General features: G+C 30.7%; 1 protein-coding gene across 1 annotated transcript in view; it reads left to right on the top strand.

Annotated features, from left to right (window-relative positions):
• The window catches only part of Naa35 (N-alpha-acetyltransferase 35), a 55,815-nt gene that overhangs the window by 8,296 nt on the left and 29,241 nt on the right, over positions 1 to 18,278 (top strand). The window contains exons 3-10 of the mRNA XM_035361829.2: positions 1,071 to 1,104; positions 3,815 to 3,929; positions 4,304 to 4,378; positions 5,232 to 5,399; positions 9,476 to 9,586; positions 11,848 to 11,898; positions 11,982 to 12,065; positions 16,342 to 16,462. Of these exons, the coding sequence (XP_035217720.1) occupies positions 1,071 to 1,104; positions 3,815 to 3,929; positions 4,304 to 4,378; positions 5,232 to 5,399; positions 9,476 to 9,586; positions 11,848 to 11,898; positions 11,982 to 12,065; positions 16,342 to 16,462 (759 nt within the window). The remainder of the gene's footprint in view (positions 1 to 1,070; positions 1,105 to 3,814; positions 3,930 to 4,303; positions 4,379 to 5,231; positions 5,400 to 9,475; positions 9,587 to 11,847; positions 11,899 to 11,981; positions 12,066 to 16,341; positions 16,463 to 18,278) is intronic.

The raw sequence follows: 18,278 nt of genomic DNA, 5'->3' as shown, positions 1-18,278 counted from the left end.
GTACTGCATTCTATGATGGAAATGTCAACTACAAAGTATGACAACAAAATTCAGTGAGAGGTCATAGGATGCACATGCAGGGAAAGGGATGAACATTATATTACAGATGGAGTCCAGTGTCTTGAGTGCAACATAGGAATAAGCGGTATGAATTTCTTTTAGTAATTATAGTGTGCAAAGACGCAATAGTAGCAGAAATCTATGAAAGAAAGTAATGACATTTTAAAGCAAGTTTGCAGAAAATATTAAGGGTTGAATGCTGCACTTGTTCATGAGCAAGCTATGAACACTGCAAAAAAAAAAGGGGGGATTGACAGTTCTGTATCTCCTGTTCTATTGGGCCGATTGACGAAATTCAAATTGCATTTTTCATGTCTCAAAAGTGTGACTTAGGATATATATTAGTGTGATTAGTGATTTTTCAGAGTATTTTTCTGATTAACTTTTATTCAGTCTGTGCTGTTTTAATCCATTTTATAAAGATTTAACTAATGTTTTTAACATACATATATTTCTATTTAATTTTGCTTTAAATGGTATGTTATTATTTATGTGATTATATATATATATATATATCGATTGTTCATTTTATTTTCATCATATTTAAAAGTTCAGTGATAAGTAAAAGCTTCCCCCCCCTCCTGCTCAAGTTTCATTCATATAAAATCAAATGTAATTAGCCAAAAAAAAATTTAATAAAATTTAAAATGCCAAAGCACAAATGTCATTTATAATTAAAGTAAAATATTTTATATCAAAATCATGTCATAAGTATTTTAATAATTTGAATTATGCATTTAAAAATGATTTTAATTCAACTTTGTCTGTAGTATTTTTCTTATAAAGTCTCATTGCGTAAAAACTATTCTGTGAAAATTTTCTGATTTTTCATATTTCAGTGCTTGTAGCTATGGCATTTTGTGAGTTATTAATAATATAATCTCAGTATATGGAATTTTTTTTTGGGGGGGGGTGGTAGAAAATGTGTTTTGAAGATATTTTTGCTTGGTATTGAGTTAAATAAATGTAGGTTTTAGACTTAACAATGTTTTCCCCCTTCTTTTCAACAGAATTACAGCTTGGAGAACTGCTTCATGATGATATGTAAGTTGTTTTCTATGTTTTCTGAAAATAATAAAGAATTTCTCCAAACATTTCTGCAAGAAAATTTTTATATATGCTTAATGGAGTAGCAATAATTATTAAAGTCATGTTGTATAAAAGAATTATATGTGCATAAAAAGGAAAATTAGAGATGCATTTTACTTGTATATATTACAGTATTCCAATTTTAACTGAAAGGACCCATGAGAATGAAATCCAAGAATTTGATACTGACTTCTAGTATCATTCATATCTTGAGAGGACTTTTTTATTGTTTGATTTTGATGTACACCTATATGGCAAAGACTGCAGTCATGTATTTACATGCCTTAACTAGGCCTTGACACAAATCCATTTATTGACATTTAGTCTGCTTTCACTAGCCACCCTGCCATCTAGGCTTGAACCTATATATGAAAGTTATGTTGTTCATGTGAAAATTTTATTACAAAAGGTCAAAATTAACACAGACTCCCTCTCCCCCCCCTCCGAAAAAGAGCAGTATTATTGCATTATCTGCCCAACCATGCTACAAAGTTGTCAGTCATTCACGATTCATCTTTCGCCGATCTAAGGTAGAAAAAACAGTAGCCATTTTAAAAAAATGGAAGCATGCTAAAATTACATAAAGCAGCAATGAGTAAACAAAATTAAAAATACAAGAAGCATACATAGTGAACCAGAAAATGATTACATAAAGCAAGCATCCATAATGAAACACTCAAAACATAAAATACTAAATTAATTAAATAAAAAACAAACAAAAAAGTAACTAAATTAAAAATGCAGCTAACAGCCATAATAAAAGAGGTAACTTTTTATTTTCTCAGTGTTCTGTTTGTCCGCACATTGATCTATACGGTGTTTAAAAAAAAAAAAAAAAAAAAAAGAATTGCTCTTATTTGAAGAAAACTATTATCACGTGACCTAAGAACAGTTCCTGAACTATTTTAAGCTGTAAACTTTCTACAGTAATGTAACATTGGAGATAAATGAATGCTAGCCAAATGCATAATTTTATATGCATTTTATTATTTTAACAATAATAATGAAAAACACTATGGACAGTATTTACATTTGTACAGCCAAATCTCTTCAAAAGTTGTTTTGCTTTCCTTCCAGACATTTTCTACAAATAAACTCCCCAAACTTGGACATTTGATTGTTTGTAAAATACAACTTCATGGGATGCACATTTCTATACTTTGTTAGTATTAGGGGAAATGCCATACAGTGGAATCTCTAGATACAAGTTTAATTTGTTCCAGCATTGATCTCATGTAGCAAATTTCTTGTATCTAGAAATAAACTTCCCCATTAAAAATAATGGAAATCCAGTTAATCCATTCTGCACCCCCAAAACATATAAATAAATTATCCTAAAAAATAACACTGATAAATAATACCTGGTGTTTTTCGAAGAAGGTCCAAGTACAGATTCTTAAACTTACCGCAAAGGATAGCTTCCGACACCGAATCACCTTTTACCTGCTTCTTGTTAATTCACACCAACAACAGCTTCTCAACGTCTTCTAGGAGTTTTGGACGGTGCTTGGAAGTAGCGATAACTCCTTTGTCACATCAAGGTTTTTAATTTCTTCCTTCTTCTTCAGAATAGCGCAGATTTTCGATGTTGAATGGCTGTAAATCTTTGCAAATTCTGTCACTCTTACACCATGCTTATGTTTATCTATGACTCCTTTCTTACTTTCAATGGTCATGGCTTCCTTCTTTTTCTTTAGAACACTACTGAGTTAACAATCTTCTTGGGAGGCATCACTAAATAATTATTTTGTTGTTAAATGTAAAAAACAATTAATTTACAAGCACACAAACATGTAGATCAAAGAACAATGTGTGATCTGATGAGAGGATTCCCCGAGTCGAGCTGGATCGGGAAACGCACCATGCATGCCAACAACCTGGCTCGTTACTTGAGTCAGTGCTTGTATTTAGAGTTGAATTTTTCACTCATACTTTCCTCATATCTCGAATTTCTCGTATATAAAGGTGCTCATATCTCGAGGTTCCACTGTATTTCTGAAAAAATGCAACACTTTCTTTTTTATTAGCAGGCAAACTCCACAGTTGCATTATTATTCATTACAAGAGGAAAACACCCACACAAATCACAAGCAGAAACCATGAACATAGCTCTCAGAATTCTAAAATCGTGTGCATGTAGTTAGTTGTAAGTGGATCACATTTTCTTAAAATTCTGTGTTACTTCAGCGACATAGTGCTTTGCCTATTATTCTTGTCATGGTTGGGCTGATAATGTGATAGTACTATAATTTTAAATAATTGATTTTTTTAACAAAAATGCTTACATATCCTGTTGATTACAATTTGTTCAGTGGTATGATTGTTCAAAATATGTGTTTATTTAATATTTAGCGTGGGAATTTTGAAGATACACTTCATTCATTTTTAAAATTTAATCAACTTAACTTTACCAGTCAAGCACTATAACTGTTTAGAATAGTTGATATTGACTCATGAGCATCCTGAAAAAATTCTGATATACCAATGGGATCATGCTCAGAATTTTATAATCCACAAGATGATCTGGTGTTAAAATGGTTTTGATTCTGATACCAAGTTGGCTTTGAACTGAAAAATTTTGGAAATCAATTAGTTTGTTCTGAATGGTTAAATGCTGATTTTTACTGCATGAAAATGCTTTTATTATTGTTTCAATCTCTATTAGGTTTGGGCTTTTTGAAGCTATGTCTGCCATTGAAATGATGGATCCAAAAATGGATGCTGGTATGATGTGCAATCGGGGGAGTAAAAAGGTTCTGAATTTTGATCAGGCACTGAAGGTAAGTTTTACAAACCAAATTATGTGTATATTATCATTTTTCCATGAAAAATATAATAAAAAATTTTTAATCTCTTTTTGATTACATTTTATATATTTCAGCTTATTAATATAATGTTATATTTGATCTTATGGCTAGATAATTTTTTTTTTCCATATTGACTTGTTAAACTCAAATTAGTTCATAACTCAGTTGCTTCATTAACTAATTAATGTTAAATTCAATTCATTCATTAAGACTAATTTTTCATTATGACAGCAGTAAAACTCAAATTAGTTCATACATTTTATAAAAACAGTTTTAGATTCAGATTTTAGCTGTTCTTTTAAAATTAAAAAGAAATAAAAATTTCTTATTTCTTTCTTCTTTGCAAGGCAGGTAAACTGAAAATCAAAGATCTGACAGTTGAAGAACAAATAGGTATTATCGATGCTACACTTGCATGCTTGGTAAGAAATAATTATTCTTTTAGAGAACATAAAATTGTATCTCTGCAATATTTTTCTTAGCTTCATGATTTTCAAATTGCAATTTCTTTATGTTATTAATTTTTGGTGTTGATCATGGTTATTATTTAAATTCATAAGTTAGAATTTTATAAATAAACATTATGTAGGTTCATTCACAGACATTTTAGGTAGAATACTGTGTTAGATAATTTTTTTAACACTGTTTCAATAATGTACTAGACTTTTTAAGTTTTCAATTTTGGTATAAGACAAAATATATGCATTATGAGATTGAAACCGTGTGAAATTTCCCAGTTTGTTTCCATGGCATTATAATATCTTTTGTAGACTTTTTCAAGTGAAAATTTTCCCATTTTGTTACCATTTCTTTTAAGTAACTTTTATATATATTTTCTCAAGATGAAGAATGTAGATTTTTCATTGTGTTAAACTAAAATTTCAAAATATTTCTTTCAGAAAATTAAAAGTAATCATAACTAAGTTGGAAATTTTTTGTAGCCTCTTTTGTATGTTCATTCCATAGTGCCAGTTTTGAGTAACCTACAGATGCATACTTCCTTTGAAGAGGAATTTGGACTTTTGTATACAATATTCTATACATTTGAAACAAAAAACCGTAAAAGCTGTTAAAAGTTTTGCAAATGTAATAGTAATTATTTTACTGTATTCTATTTTCCCTTTTGTGTTGTTTCTGAGATTGTATGTTGATATGAATGCTTAAAGCTTCCTCTGTGATATTGAGAACATTTTTTTGTAAACTTTTAAAATATATTTAGAAATCCTTAATATTTTATTTTATTTATTTATTTATTATTATTATTATTATTTGTAGGTCACTTGGTTAGAAGGTCATTCTTTAGCTCAGACTGTATTTACGAACTTATATCTCCAGAAACCTCACCTGGTTGAAGATAAAATAATTGGAGCGTTTAGTATTCATTCTTTGAAATTGCTGGATGCTATCAGAGAATTTATTAATAAAGCTGGAGTTTTTGAAGAAGTGAGGATCTTTATTAAATTTTAATAAATGTCAAACAATTTATTCATTCAAATTAAAGAACAAAGTATCCTTAAATTAACATAGATTTTATATAAAATTCTGTCAGTGTCAAAGGCAATCTTACTTTTTTCTTTTGATTCCTGAAGAAGAAAAATGTGTGTCAGACGGAGTTTCTATCAATTGCTAGCGTGTTTTTTTAACCTAATTTGAATTTTGACGTTAACATGTGTCTCTTTCAATTGTATTTTATTCATTTTTTGGGGAAAAGTAATGCTTTGTGTTACTAAGTACAAAATGAGCTTCATATTGTATAAAAATGTCACTCAGCTCAAAACTAAATTATTGAAAATGTGTTTTATATATTTTGGTGTTGCATTTAAAATTTATCATGGGCGAGACAAAATTTGAATTGTGATGTGTTGCAAAATAGTGTGAAATGAAAAGACGAAGAAAATTCAGGTTATGTGTAACATACCTTTCATCTGTGTAAGAATTATAAAAAATATTAGTTACATATTCTGTTGTTAGTCTACAGTTTTTCAGGTTGTAAAACTACTGGTAGCTTTTCTGACTTCACCTTTTAAAATCAAGTGTGCTAAGAGTGCAATATATTTCTAGCTTCGGTTGAGGTTGGTATGTAGTCACGTTCTTCCCTTTAACTTTTGCTATCAGTTTCAGTTTTTGCAGCTGTTTAGACATTTCCTAATATCATAACCAGTTCTTTCATAAGCTGTCTCAATATTATCATTAGTTGCAACATATTCCAGAAATGAATCTTGTAATTTCTCTTGCTGATGCCAAAACATTAGCAGTAGCTTGCAGTTCTTTTAAGGTTTCGTGCAGCTAAATTGAAATTTTTTAAAGCAATTTCTGTGTTTTGAGGGACTACTGCCTGTGTATTGACAGTAATAGCCTCTAGCAAAGATATGACTTAATTATCTCTTTCAAAGTGCTTACATTTTCACCAGATTCAATTGTGTTTATCTTTTTTCAGTGACTTCTTTTCTGTATTGACACTTGAAAGCTTTTATTATACCCTGACAATAGCTGAATGACAGAAGTTGTATTTGCGGGAAGAAAGGGTAATTCAATATTCGCTGTTCTGTTTCAAAAGAAAATTAATAAAAATAGTGCTTGTAATCCATGGTTTCTTATTATGGTAGGTTGGTTCTTGATTCCTTTCGTGCATTGAGGGTTTTTTTTTTTTTTCCAAAAACCAATGGCATGTTCTTTGCATCCATATTTATTGCACATAAATAAAAAACCATAACTTGTTCATTCAATTTCTTAAAAACAGCTACTGCAAACATATATGTTCGGTAATGCTCTATAAATTAGACCAGTTTTATCTGTATTATAGATTTCATATGGCTTGTGTCTTTTAAAAACTCAGGTAAAACATCTCTCCAGTTCTTATTTACATGATGACCTACCCTTGCTTTTCATCTTTCAGTTTTCTTGTAAGCTATTCACCAGTTGATACAAAATTTTCTCTTAGCATTGTAACCAGTTTAACAGCTTGTGGTCAGAAGAACTCCAGAAGTAGGAATATATTTTAATCTCATAGCTTGAAACTGTTCTAGAAAAATGCATTAGTTTCTTTTAATTTTCCATTCTTTCTGCACTTCCTTGAAACATTTGCAATTTTTATTAGTTCTTCATCAGTTATAAGTTGTTAAAGTAAGTTGCATAATGGAATTTGGGAAATTCCCATTTTAAATGCATCTTCTCATTGGCTGCACTTAGCAAATGCATCATAATCACTTAACAATATATCCTTTTGTTTCAGACTTGAATATTTTTGCTCAGGTATTTTCGACGTGTTAAAAATTATGCATGAAGCAAATTAAAAGGTATTTCTTTTATTGATTTGTTCAAATTCAAAATTCACATTTCTTGCCAACAGAAAGATTACTATCTTTTTAAAAGATATCCCACTTCACGATTATAGGCATAATCAATGCTTTCTTCTTCAGCTTGCAGTGGCTGCTCCCTTTTCCATTCAAAGGCTGATAATATATGGTTGTGCAAGTAAGCATTTTATGAAGTTTTCTGAAAATACCTTGTAAACTTATGATGTGTATATCAATAGGAAGACTTTGAGTATGATATGATGTAGGCGTTGCGCATCCACTCCCTATTGGCTGGTGTTTGGGAAGGAAATCAAGATTTACATAAGCAACATCTCATCACTTGTCAAAAACACTCACTCATTTACAGTATATCTAGAGGACTGCTATTAAGGAGTGTTGGTTCTAATTACACTGGCCGAAATGTTTGCTAAACCAGTTTTTTTTTTTTTTTTTTTTTTTTTTTTTTTTAAGCACTGCATAACTGAATGATAAATAAGCCACAGCCTTCGATAAGTTAAATGCATTAACTACAAATTACTTTCATCAGTTAATTCTTATCCTGAACACTCAGTCTTCTACAAGTTTGGGTTTAATAAATAAAAAAAGAGGAGTTTAAAAATAAACTGCTGTTTTTCTGTCAATTAATATAGATGTGCAAGCTATCAAAATATGAAGAAAAAAGCACTATCAAATTAATTATTAGTTGGAATGGTCCTTTAAATTCTTTAGTTCAGTTGCATACATCCCCTCTTCAAGGCTTCATATCGCTGCACTGGATTAAAACAAAGAATTTTCAAACTATAAATACTTTAACTGCTTTAACACATCTTTTTTTGACACTTCACCTTTCTGCTGGCAGTGTGTTGCTTAGCCTGTCAGAACTATTCTCCCTTATGCAAGATGCAATTCTGTTTTTAAAATTATGGGGCACATTTAGCACCCCTAGTGTTCTACCAATTAAGAAGGTATGTGCTAAGAAATTTAACATCTAAAATAAATTATGTTTAACTACCATGTTGGTCGTGCTTTTTTACAAAATTCCATCTGGTCATTAACTATTCTCCAATTTTCAGTAATCAACATAGCAGTTTTTTTTGGCCGTGACTAAAAAACAAATTGCTGCCTTCACTAATCAGGCTGCCATCTAATATCAAGTTAACTACAATAAAATAAGTCAGGATGTCAAAATAAATCTTCGCATATATATTTGTTTTGGTTCCTAGAAACTTGAATGGAATGTGACATATTTCATTAGCCAGGGAGTTTAATAAATGACAGATACTGTACTCAGTTTGTTGTATATTTTTATTGTCATTTAATTATATCTAAACAGTAGGGTGGCTTATATGATAAAATATTATTTCATTATTCATATTGGTAAGTTTATGTAACTAAATTTAATTAACTTGATTTAAATGAATTTACTGAATAGTTAGATATTAAATTATATCTTAATTAAACCTCATTAGGATAAAAATTAATGAGATAAATTTCAAAGTACTAACCGAAATTCTAATTAGATATTAGTGAAACTTTAAACTTACCAAAATAGCATGTATTACTTTGTGTGTATAATTTGTCACATCTTCTTCTGAATTTTGAAAACTAAAAAGATAAATGATTTGTAAGATGCAAAATTTGCATTCCAAACAGAGAGGAGTTACAAGGTGAAATTAGCAGCCTAAACACACTTAGTTCTGTCTTGCCTGCAGTTTTTTTTTTTTTTTTTTTTTTTTTAAACCATGCTGCATTTAAAGATATGTACACAGCTTGGACTAGTGTTTTATTGCTTTATTGCTTATGCAGTGCTTTGTTGAAAAAAGTATGATTCTTATCATTCTATCATACCTTGAAACTCTTCATGATACTAATTAAATACACTGCTTTATTATCTCTTGCATAAAAATCTAAGTGGAGAATGCTTTGTACAGTGTAATGTGCTGCATGCTTTATTATTACTTTATTGAAGGATAATAATGTCTTATCCTCTGATTAATTATTAAATATAATGAATATTTTGTTATGTAATGGTTTAACATTATCCATGGTTTCACTTAATCAGAATATTACTCTCAGTGAATCTTTGTCATTAGAATTTTAGATTTTGGAGTTTTTGAATTACAGATGGATGTATAGTTTTTATATCTTAGTATTAGTTTAGTATCTATAGTTTTTATATATTTGTCTTTATGTGAGAGTCATTTTGTTGTTTATGCTCAACAGGAAGATTTTCAACCAGTTATGTATGGTTACAAGCTAGCTAATGAAGTCCCTGAAGGGAAGGCCACTGCTATGATGAAAGAAGTAGAAGAAGAATTATTAAAGAAAGTTAAGGTATTTTATCATTCTTCCCCCCACCTCATCCAAAATTACAGTAATGCTGATTATATTTGAATTTGTATCATATGCATGTTAAATAAATTTATGATTAAAGACTGATAAAATTTATTTATGTGTGACCACAAATTTTTTGGACTCCATATTTCAAATCTGTTGCTATGTATTTTACAGCAGGCAGAACATTAAATAAATATCTAAGAGGCGTTGTGATTTCTCCTCTGAAATGTATTACCTGTCATTCTGCTAAAATTAGTATAACAAGGATTTGAACCATGTATTGGAATGTTTCTTTCTTTACATCTGATTATATACTTAAAATAATAATAGTAACAATAATAAATTCTTTTTAGCTCAAAGGGCAGTATCCTAGAAGGTGTATTAATTTTGTTTTGGCATTTTTCATCGAAAACTTTAAAAGGCTGTATCACTTTCCAAATTGTTTCCACCAAATATTATCGCCATGTATTATATTTAAAGAAACTAAATAATGGAGAAATCTGCATGAACGTTTCTCACATTATGAAAAAACAACAGTACATAGAACCATCAAATTTTGAATAATGTAGTCCTCCAATTGAACATGGACACTTAGAAGCCCAAATTTTTATTTTGTTTTATTAGCTATTTCATATTTTGTAAAACTTTAATAATGAATTTTTTTATTAACAAAATGATTCAAAGTGAGCAATGGCAACATCGTACGGGAAAGAAAAGATTTTTATCTCCAGCACGCAAGACAGCGTATTCGAAATTCTAAAGGCATGCTCTTTTTAAATTATTTTGTGACATTGCTGTTGAATTGAATTTTATGTTTTACATTCAAAGAACATGATATTTAATAAAAAAAAAAAAGTAGCACGCAAAATGTTAAAAACATCACCTCTTTGGGTGTAATATAAAATTAGAAAGCTTTTAGATTTTATTTATTTATTTATATTTTTAAAATCAGAATTTTCCCTTTTCTAAAGAAAATTTTAGTTTAATTATGTTTCTAAAAAACTAAATAATCCTTTAATAAAATTAATCCTTTACAGATGTTTTATTGTATAATTTTTACTGTCTTTTAATAAAATTCACAGTTTATTCCTTTTGAAACACGATCTAATTACAAGTCTTTGAACAATTTCTTATTCTTCTTTTCCTTTATTTTACATCATGAATTCTTTTATTAGACAACCAACCAAAAGAGCTTTAAAATTTGATCCAAAAGAGCTAATGATTTAAAATTTTAAATTTTAATGATTTAAAATTGTAAATAATGATTTAAAATTTTAAATTTTAAATCATTATTTTAAATCAAAAGAGCTTTAAAATAATGATTTAAAATTTGACAAGAGAACATCACCATATATAAAATTAAGGGACAGGGACCCTAGAATGGCATAGATGTTATATGAAACTCTATCAAGAGTGATGACTAATTTATTTGTTCTGTTTTTAAAAGGAAGGAAGGGGTCTTAGATTTTCTATAAACCCCTAATTAGTTTCAGTAATGACTCACATTTATTTCTTCAGAGCATAATTCACCCTCCTGAAAAAGAGGAACCTGAGTCAGATGCCTTCAAAATCAGTAGAATTATTTTAAAAATATGTGCCAATGTAAGGTTAGTTTTATAAGGTATTTCTCCTCTTCTTTCTACCTACCTTCGTAGTGTAATGGTAGCACATTTGGTGTGCATTTGAGAGTTCCAGGTTCTAGTCCATGCAAGTGCATTGCACATTTTTCACATCTCCTGCATTTAAAAAAAAAAAAAAAAAAAAAAAAAAAAAAAACTAATGCCTCAACAATGGTGCCCGAAAGTGGTGGGTGATGATTCTTCACCACCAGGATTTGGTGACTGGGACCCCTAATCCCCAGTTGCCCTTTAAAAGGGGGAGTATATAAGGTATTTTCTCCCTCATTTCAGCATGCCTTTGATGTGTAACAGTAGTGCACTCGGCACGTATTGAGAGGTCCAGGTTTGAGTCCCAGCAAGGGCGTTGCTCATTTCTCATGCACTCCTGCTTCAAAATAACCTAATGCTCTATAGTTTTTTGCCTTTATTTAAATTTTACATTTGAATGTGCTTCTTCTGTTTATAATACCACTTTATGCTGTATTTGATTATGTTCGCCAAATATTTCCTTCTTCTAATTAAAAATTAGAATTTTTTTCTTAGCTTTGTTCTGTGATTTACTATCTAATGATAAAAAATTGTAAATAGCATTAAAAATTATGTTTATCAAAGAAATAATGAGTTACTTTTTATTTTCAGCTTACTCGATCTAAGCCCGGTGAAGAACAAGATAGTGAAATTCAGCTTCAGGTAATATCTCATATGCTACTGAAGATAGAGTAATTTCTAATCAGTCACATCAGAATAAATTGAATTTTATGTTTTCTTTATAGCATGAAGATGCTGTGGCTCTCTATTCCAGAATAAAATTCTGTCGTCTTTTATATCAAGCTCTTCTCTTATTTCAGAAGAAAAAGGTATTCTGTTTTATTTAAACTATAAATTAAATTTTTTAAAAGTTACCTATAGGGGGAAAAAAACAGAGATAACATTTAGCTTTAAATAGATATATGTCTAGGTAATAAAATAAAAATAAAAAAAATAAAAAAAAAACTAAGATGTGCTTCTAATTAGATTAAAGTAGGAAGTTGTAACAAGATAGCATTAAAAATTGTGCTATCTTGATTAATTAATTAATTAGATCTTGATTATTTCTAATTAGATTAAAATAAGAAGTTGTAAAACTGTGAAATAAAAACTAGGTTTGAAATGAAGTTTAAAATTTTATAGTGTTTCTAAATGGAAAGAAAAGTGAAGAATTATGAAGACTTAAATTCAAAACTTTGACCGTATAAATTGAATATTAATTTTAAATTGACTTAAAAGAGTGGGTAATTATAATCAGACTTATTCAGGGATTTGAAAGTATAATGTAATGTCTCCAGTGTAAGAGTTTTTTTTTTTTTTTTTTAATCTTATTTTCTGAAAACTTGTCTTGTTAAAAGTGCAGCCAAATATTTTAAGCATTAGAAGAAAATGATTTATCACAAATGTTATCTTTAGCAGTTTTAAAGGGAAACATGCGTACTTAGGTGTGTACCTCAAGATATGCTATTTATATCATTTTACTACTTTTGATACATTTCAACTCATTACACACATAATTATCAGTTCCAGGGGCCTACTAAAATATCTGAACCCTTTCTGGCACGCTACTCTTTAAAGTTGGGATTTTACCAAAACAATTTGTATGCAGTCTATTTAGACCTAGGAGAGTATGCTGGTATAATTTTACAAAGATTGTGCAAACCATTTCCATTTTGTGGGTGTGTCCGAAGCGAACACGCTGAGCTGCGATGGGTGAGCATTGCTGTGAAGCACGTATTACAGTAAAATACTTTGATTTAAAAACAGTAGAATCTGATCTCTGTAGCAGATTTAGCATACCCCAGGGTGCACCACGAGGGGGCCTGTTACTCTACACCCCCCAAAAAACCGGTGGAAAAAAAAAGGAAACTCTTATTGCTTCGGCAATGCTGAGGCCTCTCCGAACCATTTACACAATTTTAAAATTTATTAAAATAATAATTAAAATACCATAATATTTACAATTAATTATTGACTAGAAAAATAATTATTAAATATATATATACAAATAAAAATCAACGGAAGTCAAAACTAAGCAAACTACGCACGATGAAAGCAAGAGAAAAAAATCTGATGTGTACACCACATGACTTCCTTATACAGAATATTAATTTATACACATTTTTTTCTTGCATTTCATTTAAACTTATTGGATTTAATTAAATCTACTTCGCCGACAGCGCATAAACCGCAATAGAATAAAGGCATTCTTTAAAATTCACTCTATTTGTTTAACATAGCGACACTCTGGCGCTAGGTTCACTTAACAGTATTATATTTTGTTCATATTATAACTCAGAATGCACAAAATTTATATCATTTAAAGAATTATCTAATTGTTGCCACATGTTCTTTACAATTACTATAATAAAGCTAGAATGGTGTATAAAAGAAATTAAGCAAACAAAACAAAAAAGAAACAGTTTTTCACAGACGATTGAGTATTTCTCATTCAATTAATTCAGTTCTCACTTCGCGACAAGGCAAAAATACATAAAAGCTCAAAATATCTGTATTAAAAATTACTAATTAGTAAAAATTAAGTAAATCTTAAACACTTATTTCCTTGAAACAATTCCAGAAAGGATTAAGCATGATTTAATTCGCAATAATAAATGAAGGAGTTATCTTTGTTGTTGCGAAGCTACGTTTTTCTAGATTGGCAACAAATCCACTACTCTGCTGTTTCAAATGTAAACAAGCAATGGCCACCATCAAAAAAATTATTAGGCTTAGTTAAACAACTTTAAAATTGTTGATAACTCTAAAAATTTACGTACAGATTTATTAAAGGCATAAAAATCTTAACCAGAAGACAAGAACAACATAATTCAATCATTTTTAACGCAAAAAATGTACAATTTACAAACATATAAGAGCAAAGAAACTGAGATCACTGAGCCAGGTAACAGAGTGGATATATATATAAATATATTTATATACGTTTGGCACGGTCGATTGCAACCAAAATATGAGGTGCACATCTACATGTTATAGTAGTCCTATATACAAAATTTCAACATTCTGAGGCTACTCGTTTACAGACGCCACGAAAAATTCTCTTCAGAATTCATTTTAAAGCAGTTTTATAATTTTTTTGGAGGAAAAGAGTCTTTTATTCTGTCCTTATGTACAGATATCATGCAAAAGCATTGTTAAATTGCATTCAAAAGCAGTCAAAAGGGATATTTTCGTTGAAATATGCTGCCTGCAACTTTTTGCAATTACAATACTTCCTTTTTACTTCGTATAAGAAAGTAAAAAGGGTCTGCTCTCACTGAAAATCAAATAACTAAGTGAAAACAAAGCACCGGGGTCTTCAAAACTAGAAACAGAAAAGAATAAAAACAAATATAAATAAAACTGTGAAGCTCTCAGCCTCCCTCGTGCTTGAAGCACGAGACCAGATTCTGTGACTCACACCCACGTGACAGGAGCTACCACTACAGTGTGTTCAATCCGAACACACCATACACTGAAGGCTTCACTATATGTAATATTTCAGAGATAAAAATTTAAAGTAATACAGAATAGGCAGATTAGCATACGAGCAACAAAATTATATAAAGATTTTTTTTCATTGATATTCTTTATATTTAAAAAAATCTGAAACATTTCTTTGAAAAAATCTGTGTCTTTAAAAACAGAATATATTTCAATGTTACTGATTTGCTTGTGTGATGCTGCCATCTGTTATTCATAAAACATATTAAAAGTAACCTTTAGTGTAGTTTTTGTGATACTTATCGATTATTTTCAGTATTTAAAGAGGGAATATTTTTGGTGTTCACACCGAACACATTGCACCGGAAAGGGTTAAAGCCCCCTAGACTTGCAGCTGAATAGCACGTGATCTGTATAAATGTAGAAACATAATAACTGTAAAAAATTCTGCTGCATAGTCTCAAATAGGGGTTATCATTTTGAAAACCCTATGGAAAAATTCTTGTAGTTTAGCAAGCTGATTAGCCTCATGTTCCACACAAGTGCTTTGCTGTGACGCTGTGAGTCTCTTCATCATAACTGCTTAGGTACTGCTTGAAATAGGCTCTGGCTGTTTTACTGTTAATTGCTATCAGTTTGGCTTAGTGAAATTGGGATTTGCTTGTTAGAAAATCAAGCAGGTTGCATTATCTGTAATGAAAAAATGATTCAAGTTAATTATATTACAGAAATGTGTATTTCATCTTTGTAATTATTTTGAAAACTTTAAATTAAACAGTACAGTCAAAAGTCTTTAATCCGGACTCGGCGATTCCGGATTATCAGTTTTTCCCGATTATAGATCATCAATTTAAATCTGGTAAGATGGCATGCAGAAATTATAAAGTTAAAAATATGAAACCGTAATTTATGAAATAAAGAGCAATTATTATCTAAAGGGTATCAAAATTTACAAAAAAAAAGCTTAATATTTATTTGTTTACTTTATTAAACATTTCTTTCAACGTGCGCATGTTGAAAAAAATGTTTATGTGCCAAAAACATCTACCCTGAAGATAAGGATAGTGCTGACAGATCAACATCCAGATCATTGCACACCGCGACGTCCCCCCCCCATTGATAAACAGATAAATTGATAAACAAATTTCGGAATGGTTAGAGAAACAAAGGATATGCCTTTATCCATTTTTTGCAGCAATTCCACTTTTTGTTTGATGGACATCAAAACATGCTTTCGCTTTGTAGATCCTTTGGCAGCTCCAGAATCGGAAATTCTTTTTGACATAATCAAAAGTTCAAGCTTACTTTTATAAAATTGCTCTAAACAGTCTGCAAAAAAGAATAAGCCGAATCCAATTCAAAGATTAAGGAACAACGCAATCTGCAACTTTAACTGAAATAGATAATTAGATAATTTTAGCTTAGCTTATACCATGCAAACGTATTATGTGCATGCATAAAGGTATTCCGTGCATGCGTAAACGCATTATGCTTTACGCATGCACAGAAAGTTTGTAGCTTTGAGGTCCGGGTTATGGACGTCCACATTAAAGACTTTTGACTGTATTATAGTGATAGTTTGCTAATGTATGACATATTTAGTTCACTGGATACATTAGCTTTAAGAATGAACTTACTTTTCTTTGTCATGTCTTTTAATAGTGTTTTGCGGTTGAAGAGGTGGATCGATATTTACTTCAATGCAGTGAAATAATTCCAATAATTGAGAAAACTATTCACTTAGGCATAAGGCCGGATCCAAATGCAGAGAGCAGCAACAGAGGTAACAGACATTTCGAATAAATATATAACCATTATTTTTATATTTCCCATTGAAATTATTTGGTGCTGAAAATTATGCATAAACTGTAAGTACTGCTCATTTCTAGATTTAATCATTTGGAAATTTTTAATTAAATAAAATTTGGTGCTTTATATGATATCAAAAAGGATAATGCATGTGTTAAGTAAATGTAAATTTTGGTTATCATAAAAGTGTATAACTGAAACAGACTTTCAGTGAATATCTATTTGATTCTGGGGAAGACATTTTCTGGTACAGTTTTTTAAAGAATTATAAAATGACTAAATTTCTTCACATATTTGGAACAGTGTGATATTTAGCTTTTTAGGGATAGCAAGTCAAAATAATTGTTTCTGTAGGCAAATACTTAATAATCTGAACATCCACATTTTCTGTAACAAACACTATATGTTGTGCATACATAGGAAGATCTAGATCTGTCTTTCCTTCCTAAGAAAAAGGATGCGTAAAAGATGTTCAAACTGCCACAATTTTTTTTTCCAACATTTGCTTTATATATCAAGAAAAATATAATTCCTATTAATATACACTGCCCTCCAAAAGTTAAGAAACAAAAATTTTTAAGCTCAGCCTTATAAAAATGTCAGTAACTTTTAAATTCACAGTTCATATGCATGACAATAACGAAGTTTAAGAAAATATATGCAAAAACAATAGCTACTACTTTTATTTTATAGAAATGAATATTTATATAGGAATTGGAGAAAAAAATGCAGAAATTGTAATTTTTGTTCATGAGTGTTGGTCTTCAGTTGTTATTACAGTTTCGTGGACAATATCCAGGAGCAGTTGTTTGCCCAATTCGTTGAAGTGGCATGCGATTGGATGGATAGAAATGCAGATGTCACAAGCTGGTGCTGCTAGACATCTCAGTGTCTCTCGTGGTGGGGTCCACTGACTATGGAATCAGTTTAAATCTGAGGATTTTGTGTCTAGAAGATATGTTCCAGGCAGATCTAGAGTTACAATACCTGCAGGAGACAGTTATTTAGCTCCTTCAGTCCTAAGAAGGAGTAATATTACTGTACCTCAGCTCATGGCAGATCATTTAGTGGCAACAGGAACAAGAATCTCGGCTACTACAGTGTGCAGATGTCTACACAATACAGATTTGTATAAAAGACAACCAGTTGTTTGTGTCCACTTGACCCGAGGACACTGAGGTGCCCATTTATGTTAGGCAAGAGAACACATCTCCTAAACCAGTCAAATATGAGCATCTGTTCTCTTCACAGACAAGTCCAGGTTCACATTGGAGAGTGATTCAAGTCATCAGTTGATCTACAGGAAACAATGCACCAGATACAACCAATCCCACATTGTGGAAAGACAAAGTTACAGAGGTGGTGGAATAATGGTTTGGGCTGGGATTACTCTTGGGTGGTCACAATGACCTGCATGTATTCCATGGAGGAATTTTGATCGGTGTGAGATATCAAGATGAGATCCTTCTTGATCAATATTGTCCGCCCATATGCTGCTGCTATTGGTCCTGGATTTCTTCTGATGGACAACAATGCGTGACCGCAATGAGCTCGGGTTGCTGAAGAATATCTTGAGGATCACGGTATGAAGCGGATGAATGGCCATCTCAATCCCCATACCTGAATCCGATAGAGCATTTTTGAGACTACATTGGGAGACAGTTTGCTGCTTTAAGTCCTCCTCCAAGGTCCCCATCTAACAGATGAGCTTGAGCAAGGATTACTCAGTGTCTGGTCATTGCTTCCAATTTCACTGACCGACAACTTAATTGACAGCATGGAACATCACT

This window comes from Stegodyphus dumicola, chromosome 1 (genome assembly GCF_044657685.1).
Source record: "Stegodyphus dumicola isolate Sdum_Otavi_A_Nest chromosome 1, ASM4465768v1".
In the NCBI taxonomy this organism is placed as follows: Eukaryota; Metazoa; Arthropoda; class Arachnida; order Araneae; family Eresidae; genus Stegodyphus; species Stegodyphus dumicola.
The sequence above is the reverse complement of the archived record's forward strand: the minus strand, read 5'-3'. Positions and strand labels throughout refer to the sequence as shown.